At 45.8% G+C, this 16,626-nt stretch overlaps 1 protein-coding gene across 2 annotated transcripts in view; it reads left to right on the top strand.

Annotated features, from left to right (window-relative positions):
• adamts17 (ADAM metallopeptidase with thrombospondin type 1 motif, 17) overlaps positions 1–16,626 on the top strand; it is a 224,415-nt gene that overhangs the window by 113,437 nt on the left and 94,352 nt on the right. For both annotated transcript variants that reach the window (XM_075458750.1, XM_075459484.1), the window contains one exon: positions 5,172–5,341. In XM_075458750.1, coding sequence (XP_075314865.1) covers positions 5,172–5,341 — 170 coding nt within the window. The remainder of the gene's footprint in view (positions 1–5,171; positions 5,342–16,626) is intronic.

Genomic DNA, 16,626 nt, shown 5'->3' with positions numbered 1-16,626 from the left:
GAGCTAAAACTTACAGTCTGCTGCGTAATCTCCTGAGCCCTGCGAAACCGTCAAGCAAGTCAAACAAAGACATTGTTGAGACGTTGCAGAAACACTTAAACCCTACACCACAAGTGATAGCGGAAAGATTCAGATTTCATAAACGAAATCAAACAAAGGATGAAAGCATATCCGAGTATATGGCAGAACTGCGCAAACTCTCGCAGCATTGTGACTTTAAAGATGGACTTGGCGATGCTTTAAGAGATCGATTGGTATGTGGCATTCACTGTACAAGCACACAGAGAAGGCTACTGTCAGAAAAAGAGCTAGATTTGAAGAAAGCACTCGAACTAGCTATCTCAATGGAAACAGCAGCAAAGGGTGCATCAGAGCTACAGAAGAAAACATTAGAAAACAAAGTGCATCAAATGTCCTTAAATGGGAAAAAGCAAAAATGCTACAGGTGTGGTAAATCCTCTCATAGTGCAAACGACTCCTAGTTCAAAGAAAAGACATGTAGGAAATGCCACAAACAAGGCCACATCGAAAGAGCATGCAAATCAGACCAAACCAATACCCAAAAAGAAAAATCTGGAAGGAACAAAGGTTTTAAACCCAAATCAAAGGCCAAAGCAAATGAAATGCAGAAAGTAACAGAACATTCAGAAAACACAAACAGCAGTGAGGAAGATGACTTGTCGTGCTTAGAGCTGCATAGCATCACTGAAGAAGACTGGAAAATAATATGGGTCACGACAACAGTGTCTGGAGTGAAACTTAAAATGGAACTGGACAGAGGTTCAGCTTTGTCAGTTATATCGGAGACTGACATTGACAGGCTGTTTTCTCACTTGCCACTGAAAAAGACATCAGTGATGTTAAAAACGTACACAGGTGAAAAAGTGTCACCAAAAGGAAAACCTAAAGTGGATGTGGCCTATGGTGACCAAACACACAAGTTAGAGCTCTATGTTCTGAAAACTACAGGCCCAGCGCTACTGGGGCGTGAATGGCTGAGGAGAATTCAGTTCCATTTCCAAAACCTGAGAAAAGTACACAGCAGGCTGACTGAGTATGGTCTACGAGCAAAGAGAGAGAAATGGAAGTTTTTCAAAACTGAAATGTCATACTTCGGACATGTCATCGACAAGCACGGCTTGCATAAGTCACAAGAGAAAATTGAAGCAGTGCTGAAAGCACCTAAACCTGAAAATGTGTCACAATTCAGATCGTACCTGGGTCTCGTCAACTATTACCACAAGTTTCTCCCAAACCTTGCTACAGTGCTGTATCCACTAAATGCGCTACTACAGACAGGAGTGGAATGGCATTGGTCAGAAAAATGTGAAAAGGCATTCGCAGAAACAAAAAGACCAATAACATCTGACGAGCTACTTTCCCACTATGATCCATCCAGACCCATCCCATCCGTCTAGCATGTGACGCGTCCCCTTACGGCATTGGTGCAGTCTTGTCGCACACGATGGATAATGGACTGGAACGCCCAATTGCATTCGCGTCAAGGTCGCTTTCAAGTGCCGAACGCAATTATGCGCAGATAGACAGGGAGGCCCTTAGCCTAGTATGGGGTATCAAAAAGTTCCACCATTACCTCTATGGGCAAAGGTTTACCTTAGTGACTGATCATCAGCCCCTAGTGTCAATATTCAATCCACGGAAAGGAGTCCCAGTGATGTCAGCCGCGCGACTGCAGCGATGGGCCCTGTTCTTAGGAGCACACTTGTATGACATCGAGTTCAAGGGGACTAAACAACACTGCAATGCTGATGGCTTGTCACGCCTCCCACTGTCAACATCTGTGGAAGAAATGCCATCAAATGGTGACCCGGCTGAAATGTTCCACACAACACTGGTGGACCAGCTCCCAGTTACAAATGCCATGATTCAAAAAGAAATGCGGAGTGACCCAACACTTTCTAAGGTGTATGACATCACAGTACAAGGTTGGCCCGCCCATGGGAATCCCTGCTTTCCTGAGTTTTCGGCCAGACGTGACCAGCAGTCAGTCTGCCAGGGAACCCTGATGTGTGGATCTTGTGTGGTAGTGCGAGGTAGTATCGAGGACATCACCAAAAGCTGCCCAGGATGCCAGAGCATTCAAAACGCACCGCCACAGGCTCCCCTACATCCGTGGGAATGGCCGTCTGCACCCTGGCAGAGAGTGCACATTGATTATGCTGGCCCATTCATGAACTCTATGTTTCTCATAGCTGTGGACGCTCACTGAAAATGGCCAGAAGTAGTCCAAATGAAATCCACAACATCAGAAAAGACTATTTCTGTCCTGAGAACCATCTTCGCCAGGAATGGCCTGCCTGAGCAAATTGTAAGTGACAACGGCCCACAGTATACTTCTGAAGACTTTCAAGATTTCATGAAAAAGAATGGAATCAAACATTTCAAGTCAGCACCTCATCATCCAGCAACAAATGGGTTAGCAGAACGGTTCGTACAGACATTCAAAAAGTCCATCAAAGCAATGACAAAAGAAGACATCTCTTCAACACAAAATTGACAATTTCCTTCTGATGTACCGCAATTCTGTCCATGCAACCACCAATCAGACACATGCAATACTGTTCATGAACAGACAGCTGAGATCTCGCATTGACCTTCTGAAGCCAAACCTGAGGAGAGAAGTGCAGAACAAACAGTTCAGCAGCTTTTCAGGTGAAACAGCAAGAAGCTTCGATGTGGGACAGCAGGTACTGGCTCGTGACTACCGAGGGGACAAGTGGACGCCTGGAAAAATAGTCACTAGGAGCGGCCCTCTGATGTACGAAGTGGACACTGGCGAGCATACCTGGAGACGTCATGTGGATCAGCTGTTGAATGCTCACCCAAAGACACCGGAGCAACCAGCACGTCCACCTGATCCTGGAACCAACTCTGAACGCAGTACAGTGACACCCACAGTTACAGAGGAAGTGCCACCTACAGTGAGCACTCTACAAGTTCCCAGACGTAACCCTGAACGACTCAGGGCACCACGGAAAAGATTGGATTTATAATATGGGACTGAAGGACTGAAAAAAAATTAAAATAAAAAAAATTTCAATATATGTTAACTGATTGACGTATTGTGTAAATGCATTGGCAATGTTATATGTTACTTAAGTTATGTAGCATTAATCTAAAAGGGGAGGACTGTAGTATATAAAGTGGAACCATCCCCCTGGCTACTGTGTTACTGCCAGCACATGGATATGTAACATTGAGACTACAGTAAAGTCATGTTCATTCTACCTCCGAGTTGAATCCTTTATTTTCATATACTATGTTGGAGTAAAAACACAACAGATGCTTTATTGAAAGACGATCTGTACTTCCCCAGTGCTTTCATTTATTGTTCTCTTTTGTTCCCTAAGCCTTCAATTGTCCAGGGTCTGTGTTGTGTCTTTTCATGTAAATATACATGTATATATTGTTCTACCAATCTTTACCCCTCAGCGTTGTCAAATTTTAGACATGTTTCCAATCTGCCCTTTCTTTCTAAGGTTTTAGAAAAAGTTGTTTTTATACAATTACAGTCCTTTCTTGAGGATCTTGAAAAATTCCAATCTGGGTTTAGGTCTCGTCACAGCAGAGTCTGCACTGTTAAAGGTGCACAACGATATTGCTCTGTCTGTGGATGCCCTGTTGTCTTAGTTCTGCTTGATCTCACAGCAGCCTTTGACACGGTGGACCATGCAGTCCTCCTGTCACATCTAAGTAATTATGTTGGCATCCACGGCACTGCATTGAAGTGGTTTACGTCTTACTTGTCCAGTAGAACCTTCTCCGTTATGGTTGGTGACCTTTCCTCTTCCAGTGCTCCTCTCTCCTGTGGAGTCCCTCAAGGATCTATTCTTGGCCCTATCCTCTTCTCATTGTACATGCTACCACTTGGGTCAATTATAGCCAGGCACAACCTTTCTTTCCACTGTTATGCAGACGATTTACAAATTTATCTATCATTGAAGCCAAATAGTAACAGTGCACAATGTTCTTTGTTTAATTGTATTGGTGATATTAAGCAGTGGTTGGCCCAAAATCTTCTTCATTTAAATGATGACAGAACTGAATGCATTGTGTTTGGGGATACTGTGACGGCTGGCTTTGGCACCTTGTCTTCAAAGCTTAGTTCAACTGTCAGAAATCTGGGAGTGACCTTTGACCTTTGATCTGAGGCCGGACAAACAAATGAACAATGTTGTCAGGACTAGTTTTTTCCAGTTACGTCTCCTGGCCAAAGTTAAAATGTTTTTAAGTCGTCATGACCTTGAGAAAGCCATCCATGCCCTAATAAGTTCAAGGTCAGACTATTGCAATGCACTTTATGTTGGCGTCTCCCAGTCTTCTCTCAGTCGCCTTCAGCTGGTGCAGAACGCTGCTGCCCGTCTTTTAACCAACACCAACAGACGTGTGCACATCACTCCTGTTCTTAACTCCCTCCATGGGCTTCCTGTCCTTTATAGAACTGATTTTAAACTTTTAATGTTGGTTTTTAAAGCTCTTAACGGCCTCGCCCCATCGTATTTATCTGAGCTTTTAAAAGTCCTGGTAGAGCTCTGAGGTCAACAAATCAGTTTCTGCTGGAAGTGCCCAGGTCAGAATACAAACCCTGGGGTGACCGAGCCTTTTCCCAAAGCTGCCCCCAGGCTCTGGAATAAGCCCCCCGTCCAGCTGCGTCTTATTTCTGACCTGGGACTCTTCAAATCTAGGCTAAAAACCTACTTGTTTAGGATGGCTTTTAATACCCAGTAGTATGAGGACACTTTTACCTTAATCTTATTTTATCTTAATCGATTTTGCTGTATTTTATTGCTTTCACTATTCTTTTATTGTTTTTATTTGTTTTTTACTTATTCTTCTCTTTATTTATTACCTGCTGTAAAGCACTTTGGTACACCGTAAGGATGGTCTGTAAAGGGCTGTAGAAATAAAATACATTTACATTTACATATAAAGCCCATGTAGTTCAAGTGAAATGGAATGTGCCATATGAATAAAACTGCCATTGCAGTTGATCATACCTGCTGAGAGGTTAAATTTATTCAATTTAGATTTGTTCAGTTTGAACGCAAATATAGATATTTACATCTATCACTAAACTAAAGGTTCATATTTGGTGTTTGTGTGCGTGTGTGTGTGTGTTTGTGTGTGCGCATGCCTGCATGCATGTACAGGCCTGGTCCAGATGGTCGAAATTGTCCAAAGGCCAGTGTGGAGCACAAGGCATGTGAAGGCGCCCCATGTCCCAAGGGGGAGCCCAGCTTCAGAGACCTGCAGTGCATGTCCTACGATCGACACTCCAGCAAAACAAAGAGCAGCCTGTTGACTGCTATTATTAATGATGGTGAGACACACGCACACACACAATTGTTTTTTCAATCTTTGTGGTTATTCACACACTTTCCGAAAGAAGCCAAACCGTCCAAACTCATTAGTTAAATTCACAAGTGTAAAGATAAACCAATGCAAATATCTAATTACATGCAGTCACAGACCCCATGACTGAATATGTTCCATAAAACGATTGATGGTCCAGTTTCATCACTGAATTATGGTTTGTTGGAATCCCACAAAGAATCAAGCAATATTTCCACCTCAAAGTAAAACACAGGAGTGGATGTGCAGCGTTATTTCACAGGCGTGGGCCAGGTGAGTGCAGTCCGCACACCATTAAAACCATATGGCAAAACCATGCCAGATGCCCTACTTAGATATAGAGGTGAAAGTAGTGCATAATTATGGAGTAAACATAAAACTTACACAATTTACAATGCACCATAAAACTTCTTGAAATAATTTGGATTCTGTAAGAGGGAAGGTACATTGGACAAAACTTTGTCAAACAGAGATTAAGTGCAGCAAGACAATTCTTTACCTGTGATCGCTAAGTGTCATTAATAGTGACTGCTTTGTTGACATTACAGTGTACATACATTAGAACTGGGATGAAGTATACCAACTTTGAAATATTTCATGGATTTGCCAGGTTTTTATATCAAAGTAAAGAATGAAGTGAAACAAGAACTATCAAATGCATTCTTATTATATCATAAAACTTGCCACATATCAATAAAATGACAATAGAGAAATGTTCTAATTTACAAAGAAATATTAATATCTATGCTGGAGTAATGTTAAGAACTGTATTAAATGGCATCAAATCTAATAGTATCAATCAAACCAAAATGTGTGCCTCTTGCATATCAAAACTTATTTTAAGGGAGAAATATCTGATCCCATTAATTTACCATTGTGATTACTGTGGCACATAAATACAGAGTGGTACGCAATAAGCTAAAGCTGTAAACGATCTGTAAAGATGTTTTTTAAAATTAGAAGTCACCAAAAGCGCAGTCAAATCTCAATCTCGAAGCTTTAGTCAACTTTAGCTTTAAGTATGAGGTTAAAAAAAAAGGAAGCAGAGTTGGGGAGCTCGGATGTGGGGCCTCCCATTTCTGGGGCTGAGGTTGCCGAGGTGGTTAAAAAACTCCTCGGTGGCAAGGCCCCGGGGGTGGATGAGGTCCGTCCTGAGTTCCTCAAGGCTCTGGATGTTGTAGGGCTGTCTTGGTTGACACGCCTCTGCAGCATCGCGTGGACATCGGGGGCAGTGCCTCTGGACTGGCAGATCGGGGTGGTGGTCCCCCTCTTTAAAAAGGGGGACCGGAGGGTGTGTTCCAACTATAGGGGGATCACACTCCTCAGCCTCCCTGCTAAGGTCTATTCGGGGGTACTGGAGAGGAGGATCCGCCGGATAGTCGAATCTCGGATTCAGGAGGTGCAGTGTGGTTTTCGTCCTGGCCGTGGAACAGTGGACCAGCTCTATACCCTCGGCAGGATCCTGGAGGGTGCATGGGAGTTCGCCCAACCGGTCTACATGTGTTTTGTGGACTTGTAGAAGGCGTTCGACCGTGTCCCTCGGGGATTCTTGTGGGGGTGCTCCGGGAGTATGGAGTGCCGGACTCCTTTATGGGCTGTTCGGTCTCTGTATGACCGGTGTCAGAGTTTGGTCCGCATTGCCGGCAGTAAGTCGGACATGTTTCCTGTGAGGGTTGGACTCTGTCAGGGCTGCCCTTTGTCACTGATTCTGTTCATAATTTTTATGGACAGAATTTCTTTTTTTCTTTTTTTTTTTTTTCCCTTGTCCTGTCCAGCATTATGGCAGCAGAATTGTAATCTGAATACCGTTTATGCTGAACACATTTGCAATGCCAAGGGAAGCTTTATGAATGTAAAGCTCCCCTTGACGCCCATCAACTCCTCATTTTTATTTATTTATTTTTGTTACAATATTTAAGATGATATGACAATAGTGCCGAACCGGACCGGGGGACAGAGAGAGAGGGAAAGCGAAGAAGAGAAAAAAAAGAACAGAAACATGAAGAGACAAACATAAAAAACGATGGAAAATCCGACAACCAGCTGCTACACCCGTAAAAACAAAACTGAAGACGATTCACAGCTTTTGTGGGGAATCCAACCTTAGAAGCACCAGGAGCACCTGGAAGCAGACAAGCAGAGAACAAACACACAAACAAAAAAAACAAAAAAACACAAGCAGCAGCAATCTCATATAATACACAGGTGACCTTAAACCACAGGACAGCACAACAACTGCTTAGTGAGCATAGTGAGCATGCTACTGGGCAAATGAATGTGTGTGAGTGTGAGTGTGAGTGTGTGTGCATGAACATGCAATACACATAGATGGTCCCACATAATAACCATGCTTAAATATCAGTGTATAGTGTCACAACCCCCCCCCCCCCCCTCCCCTCCCCCCCAGCAATCAGAAGCAGGCCGAGAGGACCCCCAGACCCAGGCCACCAACAGCCCCCAAGGAGCACAGAACCCAGGAAGCCCACCCTAGGGACAACCACGCATCCCCCCAGAAGACAGCAGAGGAATCTCCCGGAGAGAGCCCCCACAAGCATCGGGCAGAGCCCCCCCGCCGACCAGAGGCGGCAGCCTACCAGCCCCGCCAGGCCCCCGCCACCCAGACATGGGCCACGCGCTGGAACCGGCCCCCGCGAGCCCGAGCGCCACCAAAACCCCCGGAACCGGCCCCGCCCAACACCCGAGAGGGCCAGGCGCCCCAGACGGCCAACCGCAGTGGGCCAGCGCCTGCCCCAGTACCCCTGGGCAAGCGCCCCGGGAGTCAAGACGTGCCCACAGGTGGGTGAGGCCGCGAGCAGCGGGGAGAAGCAATGCCCCCCCCCCCATCAGGAACAGCACAAGCAGGCCAGAGGACAGCAGGACCCAGACCCAGACCCGGTCACCCCATAAATCATATAAGAGAAAAATAATAATAATAATAATAAAATAAATAAATACATACATAAAGAAAAGAAAACACATCTACAAACACTCGCACAGCACATGCATCCATCCCCCACCTCCGCTGGAGTGTGGCGTAGCGGGCACATCCGGGGGCCAGCAGCCCCCCAGCCACCACAGACCCCGAACCAGCAGGACAACTCCTCCTCCTGGCCCCCCCGCCCCAGGCAGCAACCAGGCAACAGGGGTGTGGGAAGACCCCTCCCCTCTCCCCTCTGGCTCTTTGATATTTTCTAATAGTGAGTGTCACAGCCCCTGGGGCTTGTGCCGGGCATATCTCTCTCCTCCCTCTCTCTTTGTCTCCTCCCTCAGACCAGGAAGCTGATTGGAGTGTGCAGCAGTGATTACAGCAGCTCATACACCTGGCCGTCTGTGGGAGTGGATTTAAGCCCCCTTACTTTGTTAATTCTTCCCTTTTGGTTCCTGGCTGGGTTTGTGAGAACAGCAGTGTGTTTTGGGTTTGTTTGGTTTATCCTTTGGTTATGTTTCGCACCATACAACACCTTTGCAGCACATTCATGCTCCACAACACCACTACACTCCTGATGCCTGATTGCCTCATCCCATTGTTTTACTTTTGTTGAATTCTCAGCTTAAGTTCTAATTGGTTAAATAAATTGGATTTCTTTATAACTTACAAACCATGTGCTTCCTCCTTTTTGATACGGCTTTTGAGCCAGGCCGTGTCAAACTGGGGGCTCGTCGTTGTTCTATTTGCTAAAGTTTAGTGGGTAGTTTCTGAGCTTGGGGTTGTTGGTGGTGGCTTGATTGCTGCGCACCTGAGTGCTGATTACCCGCTGCCCTGCTGGGGGAGGGGTTGTTGGAAGTTTGCATGGCTTCAGTGGCTAGGTGAGGAGTTTCTCCTGGTGGTACTATTGTTGGGGGTAGGTTGAAACTCTGACCTGGTTGTTTTGAGGAGGTGCATGGTTTGGTATTGAAGTTGATTTGGTTCTAGTTTGAAGGTAGTTTGTGTTGTGGTAATTTAGTTTATGTGCGCTGTCTGTTATTGTTTTGGGCTGGTTGTCAGGGTAAATGTTGGTTGGTGTGTCACATTGGACCGTGTGTTCCCTCTGTTAGGCTTAGGGCATTTTCCCTTTGGAATCTGTTCATCTGTCCGTAGTGTGGGGTGACGGCGGTTAGAGCAGTTGTCTCGGGGGCATGTCCATGGTTTTGGTGGTGTTGCCAGATGACTGGTCGCGTCACCATATCAGTGGGTTTCAGTGCATAAGTACCCACTGCCAGATCCCCTGAAGACTAGGGTTGAGTTGGTTTAGGTTAGTTTTGATTAGGCAGTTTAGTTAGTGGGGGGACACACACTGAGTGGGGGTCAGTGATGACCTTTGGCACACTGGCTACACTTGCTTTGTGACGCATCACAGGTCTGGTTGGAGCGCCTGGGTGTTTTTCATTTCACTGCTCTTTTTCTTAGTGTTGACCTGGCTTGTATGTTGGGAACTTTTCTAGCTTAGAGATGGCTAGCATTGCTGAGTTTGTGGAAGCTCCGAGTTTAGAGTTATTGAATGGATTCACCAAAGACCAGTTACTCAGAGTAGCAGACCACTACAAGATAGGGATTAGTGATTAAAAAGTCAAATAAGGAGGTACTGAAGTCTGAGATTAAAGCCTTTTAGTGATTTAGGGATCCTGACCCTGACTGAGGAGGAGCCTCATCCGGTTCCAGAGGAGAAGTGGCCTGGTGAATCTGGTGATGGTTTGGGCCAGCATTTTAGTACAGGAACTGGTAATCAGGTGCAATCTGCACCTGGTACCAAAGTTCAATGAAAAAGATCCAGAAACATTCTTTTCTCTTTTTGAACGTGTTGCTGAGGTCCGGAATTGGCCGGAGTCTCTGCGCACATTGATGTTGCAGTGCGTATTTACTGGAAGAGCTCAAGAGGCCTATGCAAGTTTAAATTATGAGGATAGTAAGCAGTACGCATTAGTTAAAAAGGCAGTGTTAAGAGCTTTTGAGTTGGTGCCTGAGGCGTACCGCAAACGTTTTCGTACGTGGCGGAAAAACGAGAAGCAAACCCACTTGGAATTGGCGGGTGATTTGGCGAGGCATTTTGACCGTTGGGTTGCTGCGCTGGAAGTCAGTAATTATGAGGGGTTGCGTGAACTTATAGTTCTCGAGCAATTTAAGAACACGTTACCTGAACATATTGCTAATTACATAGGTGACCAGAAAGTGAAAACAGTTGCGAACGCTGCGGCATTAGCAGATGAATATGTGCTCAGGCACAGACGTGGGTTTGGTGAGCGGCGTCTGTTTAGCCGGCACCCACCTGTCTATGGTGGTAATGGCCGTGGAAACGGGGGACGTTCCGATTCATTTGCAGTGGGTAGCTCGGTTAAAGTTGTTGCTACAGAGGATCATGGTGTTCGTAGCCGTGAGGAAAAAACCTGTAATCACTGTCATAAAAAGGGCCATTTACAAGCTGACTGTTATGCTCTTAAAGGATAAGACCGTTTTTTTGACATTGGGCCCTTGATTTCACATTATAGCATGATGTTCTACTCACCCCTGCTTGTTGTTTGTCATTTGGAGCTGTTCCGAAGATATTCGCGAGGCGTCTGGCTGCTCTCTTGAGATATTCGGCCATGAAACGGTTTCCTATGGGCAAGCTCATACGGGCACAAACTATGCTGTTTATAATTTATTAATTACTCTACACTAGCACTGATAACGTGGAGGTGCGTCGCTTACTTAAAAAAATCCGGGTTATTGTAATTTTGATTTTTTTGTCGTAAAGTGGGTGTTACTGACGTCATCGTCGTGCTACTGCCACAGGCAGCCCACAGACCTGCTGCCTATTTATTCATTCGGCTAAAATTCAAAATTAGTAACCCGGATTTTTTTAAGTAAGCGACGCACCTCCACGTTATCAGTGCTGGTGTAGAGTAATTAATAAATTATAAACAGCATAGTTTGTGCCTGTATGAGCTTGCCCATAGGAAACCGTTTCATGGCCGAATATCTCAAGAGAGCAGCCGGACGCCTCGCGAATATCTTCGGAACAGCTCCAAATGACCAACAACAAGCAGGGGTGAGTAGAACATCATGTTATAATGTGAAATCAAGGGCCCAATGTCAAAAAAACGGTCTTATCCTTTAAGGCTAAGTCAAACTCTAACCTCCAGTCTGTCTCTCAACCTAGGGCTAGAGGGGTGTCTATGGCTGTCTCAGTGCCACCTTCGCTGCCTTTGGTGGTGAATGGGGGGTTTCAGGTTGGGACTCATCAAAGTCCAGAACTGGAAAGTTACAGACATTTTGTTAGTGATGGTTTTGTGTCTTTGGTGGGGAGTGACAAAAAAGTACCAGTAAAGATATTGCGTGACACTGCTGCTTATGATACTTTTATCAAAGCGTCAGTTTTGCCATTCACTAGTGAGAGTGATACTGGATCTTGTATTCCTGTGTTGGGGATGGGTTTAAATGTACTTCAAGTTCCCATGCATAACATCATGTTGTACTCCGATCTTTTCCAGGGACAAGCAGTTGTGGGGGTGCGTCCTGCTTTACCAGTGGAGGGTCTCAATGTGCTTTTGGGTAATGGCCTGGCTGGTGCCCGTGTGTGGGTTGATGTGCCGCCACAGTTAGAGGTGGACACGGTGCCAGTGGTAAGACAACAGCCTGATGATAGTCAATCAGCATTCCCTGAAGTGTTCACAGCATGTGCTGTAACGCGTGCTATGACAGGGGATAAGTTTAATTCCAGCCTGTGTGAATCAAATAAAAATGTGGGGTCGTTATCTATGTTTTCTTTGTCTGACTATCCCTTGTCAGTTTCGCAGGAAGAGTTGAAGGCGGAGCAAGAGGCTGATTGTTCCCTGCAAGGTTTGTTTGAGCAGGTGGTATCCGGCGCCCAGATAGAGAGCAGTGCTTGGGGCTATTTCCTTAAAGACTACCTGTTGGTAAGGAAATGGGTCCCGCATGGTCAGAGTTTTGTGGGTGATCCGATTATCCAAATCGTGTTGCCTGAGAGGTTTCGTGAACCTGTTTTAAAACTAGCTCATGAGGGGTCGGGGCATCTTGGTGTTCGGAAGACATACGACCGGATTCTGAGGCATTTTTTTCTGGCCTCGGTTGAAACATGACGTGTCGGTACACATAAAAACTTGCCACACATGCCAACTAACAAGTAAGCCCAATCAGACTCTAAAACCTGCTCCTCTATTACCAATTCCAGCAGTCAATCAACCTTTTGAGCATTTGATCGTGGACTGTGTGGGCCCCCTCCCTCGCTTGAAATCCGGTACTATCTATCTTCTCACTGTAATGTGCCAAGCCACTCGCTATCCAGCAGCGTACCCGTTGCGTACCATCACTGCTCGGTCGGTGGTGAGAGCGTTGTCACAATTCATCTCTATATTTGGGATTCCAAAAATCATTCAAAGTGACCAGGGTTCGAATTTCTCCTCACACCTTTTCTCTCAAGTGTTGAAGCAGCTTAACATCAAGCATAACAAGGCATCTGCGTATCATGCACAAAGTCAGGGAGCATTAACGCTTCCATCAAACGTTGAAGTCGTTGCTACGTTCTTATTGCATTCAAATGGAAGGTGACTGGGAGGAGGGTTTGCCCTGGTTAATGCTTGCGGCTAGGGAAGTAGTTCAAGAGAGTACAGGGTTTAGCCCAAATGACTTGGTGTTCGGCCATACGGTACGAGGTCCATTAGCCATTTTGAGGGACCAGTGGATGGGGGAGGACCCTCCCCGGAACCTGTTAGACTATGTGAATGGTTTTCGGCGTAGACTTTATGCAGCTGGCGAACTGGCCAGGGAGAAAATGGAGCGTGTGCAGGGAAAAATGAAAAAGCTCTATGATAGACGTACGGAACGGCGGGTTTTCAGTCCTGGTGATCGAGTACTGGCGCTGTTGCCCATCATAGGCTCGCCATTTCAAGCCAAATTTACTGTTCCACACACAGTTTTAAGGAAGCTTTCTGATTTAAATTATTTGATTTTGACTCTGGAGCGCAGGAAAACCACCCAATTGTCATGTGAACCTGTTAAAACCATATCATGAGCGTGCGTCAAAATCACCTGGGTATGGTGCACAGGTTATCATCCAGCATGTTTAGCAACTAGAGCATCAGCAGTCACTACTCCTTTGTTGTTGAGTGAGGTGGAGGCGGATGGGTTACCAGCTGTTGATCAAGCATTAACACATGGGTGGCTGAAAAACTCTGAGGCTCTTTGGCAGATGTCGCAACAATGCCTCAAGGTTACAGAGTTAGAAAGGACAGAGTTAGCAGGGTTGATTAGGTCTTTTCCATGTTTGTTTGGTGATACTCCTACTCAGACCCACCTTATTGAACATGATATTGAGGTGGGAGATGTTCAGCCTATTCGTCAACGTTTTTTTTTCGGGTCAATGCTGAAAAACGCAGGTATCTAGATGCCGAAATTAAGTATATGTTGGAGAATGGCATAGCGGAGCCATCCTCCTCAAGCTGGGCATCGCCTTGCATCACGGTACCCAAAGCAGACGGCACACCAAGGTTTTGCACTGACTTCAGGAAAGTTCAATTCAATTCATTTTTATTTATATAGCGCCAAATACAACAAATGTCATCTCAAGGCACTTAGATAGTAAGTCCAATTCAAGCCAATTGGAAATCAATTAATTAATAATAATCATAATTCATAAAATAATCCAATTCGTTCATATAGAGCCAATTCAAAAACAATTTCCTAGCTAAGAAAACCAACAGATTGCACTGAAAACTTTTTGTTTTTCGGTCCAATCTCCCGGCCTGAGCGTGCCTGAGGCGACTGTGGAGAGAAACGACTCCCTTTGAACAGGAAGAAACCTCTGGCAGAACCAGACTCAGGAAGGGTGGCCATCCGCCTCCACCAGCTGGGGTTTGAGACGACAGAAAGGGGGGGGGGGGGGCCGCGGCCGCGGCACTGTAACACCATTCAAAGGATATCTGTTGGAACAGGGAAACACGAGTTAATGACCACAATAATGTCACATGTACATAAAGAGAGTAAAGTGAGGAAAGGTGTGACAGATGAGGCCCCCCAGCAGTCTAGGCCTATAGCAGCTTAACTATGGGATGTTTCAGGATCACCTGAGCCATCCCTATGCTGTCACGAGACCTGACTCGTTCTCACTTCCTCGTATGGAAGATTGTGTAGATGAGGTTGGTCATGCTAAGTTTGTAAGTAAGTTTGATCTATTGAAAGGGTATTGGCAGGTCCCTTTAACTCAGTGGGCCCAGGAAATTTCTGCATTTGTGACACCGAACGGTTTGTTTTCTTACAAGGTTATGCCTTTTGGTTTGAGAAATGCGCCAGCGACATTTCAACGCCTTATGACTCGTGTTCTGGGGGACCTGGAGGGTTGCGCTGTCTATTTGGATGACGTGGTGGTGTTTTCTGACTCTTGGCCTCAGCATGTCGAGCGCATCAGGGCGCTGTTCGGTCGCTTGGCTGAGGCCTGTCTCACCGTGAACCTCTCAAAATATGAGTTTGCCAAAGCGACAGTGACTTATCTTGGCCGAGTTGTGGGTCAGGGGTCCGTCCGTCCTGTGGCTGCTAAAGTGAGCGCGGTTGAAAATTATCCGGTACCAACCACGAAAAAGGAACTGTTGTGGTTTCTTGGTTTAGTGGGTTACTACAGGTGTTTTTGTTGCAATTTTTCCACTGTTGCATCGCCACTCACTAACCTTTTGAAGGCAAAGGCAGTGTATATATGGACCCCTGAATGTCAACAGGCTTTTGAGAACATTAAAGCCTTGTTATGTACAGCTCCTGTTCTTGAGGCACCACGTTTTGACCGCCCTTTTTCACTGCAGGTAGATGCAAGTCACGTGGGTGCAGGTGCTGTTCTATTGCAAGCTGATGATCTGGGTGTTGATAAGCCAGTGAGTTTTTTTTCCAAAAAGTTTAACTCCTACCAACTAAATTATTCAACCATCAAAAAGGAGGCACTAGCTTTGATATGGACTTTGAAACATTTTGATGTGTATGTAGTTTCAGGCACTACACCCGTGGTGGTCTACACGGATCACAATCCACTAATCTTTTTGAACTCTTTGCAGTGTCCAAACCAGAGACTGATACGATGGTCTTTGATGTTGCAGTCTTATGGGTTGGACATCCGATACATAAAAGGATCAGAGAATGTGGTGGCGGATGCCCTCTCTCTGGCCCATTAGAAGTATGGGTTGGCGAGGGACCTGGTGTGTTGGGACAACTTTGATCAGTTCCGCTTGCGGTGTCTGTTCCTGCCTCCTGTCTTCCTCCTCTTAAATGCTCACAGAAATCCTAGGCAAATCTCTGTTGCTGAGGAGCAAGAGTTTGGTGTGCTGGGGGCAGATGGCAGTGGTTGGACTGGAAACTTGTTCTGATTTTTTATTTTTTTTTTATCATTTTTCATTGAGCATTTAATAGTGCTGGTTGTGTTGTACCTACTAGGTTTCAAACATATTTCGGTTCCCTATATGGAACCTCTTTTTAGGGGGAGGGTGTCACAGCCCCTGGGGCTTGTGCCGGGCATATCTCTCTCCTCCCTCTCTCTTTGCCTCCTCCCTCAGACCAGGAAGCTGATTGGAGTGTGCAGCAGTGATTACAGCAGCTCATACACCTGGCCGTCTGTGGGAGTGGATTTAAGCCCCCTTACTTTGTTAATTCTTCCCTTTTGGTTCCTGGCTGGGTTTGTGAGAACAGCAGTGTGTTTTGGGTTTGTTTGGTTTATCCTTTGGTTATGTTTTGCACCATACAACACCTTTGCAGCACATTCATGCTCCACAACACCACTACACTCCTGATGCCTGATTGCCACATCCCATTGTTTTACTTTTGTTGAATTCTCAGCTTAAGTTCTAATTGGTTAAATAAATTGGATTTCTTTATAACTTACAAACCATGTGCTTCCTCCTTTTTGATACGGCTTTTGAGCCAGGTCGTGTCAGTGAGCATTTAAAATTGAGGGGCAAGCAACCTTGTGGAACTGGGAGCGTGGCCCTCCGGGCAGCCTACATACCCAAAGAGCCCCACCCACCAGATACCATACTATGGACAGAACTTCTAGGCGCAGCCAGGGCGTTGAGGGGGTCCGGTTTGGCGACCTCAGAATCGGGTCTCTGCTTTTTGCGGACGATGCGGTTCTGTTGGCGTCGTCGGACCATCAGATTCTGCGGGTAAAATTGTAATAATGAGGTGACTTGACTTTAACTTGACCTATTACAGGGCTTGACTTGACTTGCCCAAGAAAAAATTACTTGAGACTTACTTGAGACTTGCACATGTGTGACTTAGTCCCATCTCTGGGAACAATTGCC

Source organism: Odontesthes bonariensis, chromosome 1 (assembly GCF_027942865.1).
Source record: "Odontesthes bonariensis isolate fOdoBon6 chromosome 1, fOdoBon6.hap1, whole genome shotgun sequence".
Classification (NCBI taxonomy): domain Eukaryota; kingdom Metazoa; phylum Chordata; class Actinopteri; order Atheriniformes; family Atherinopsidae; genus Odontesthes; species Odontesthes bonariensis.
Note: the sequence above shows the minus strand (reverse complement) of the source record. Positions and strands in the feature narration are given on the sequence as shown.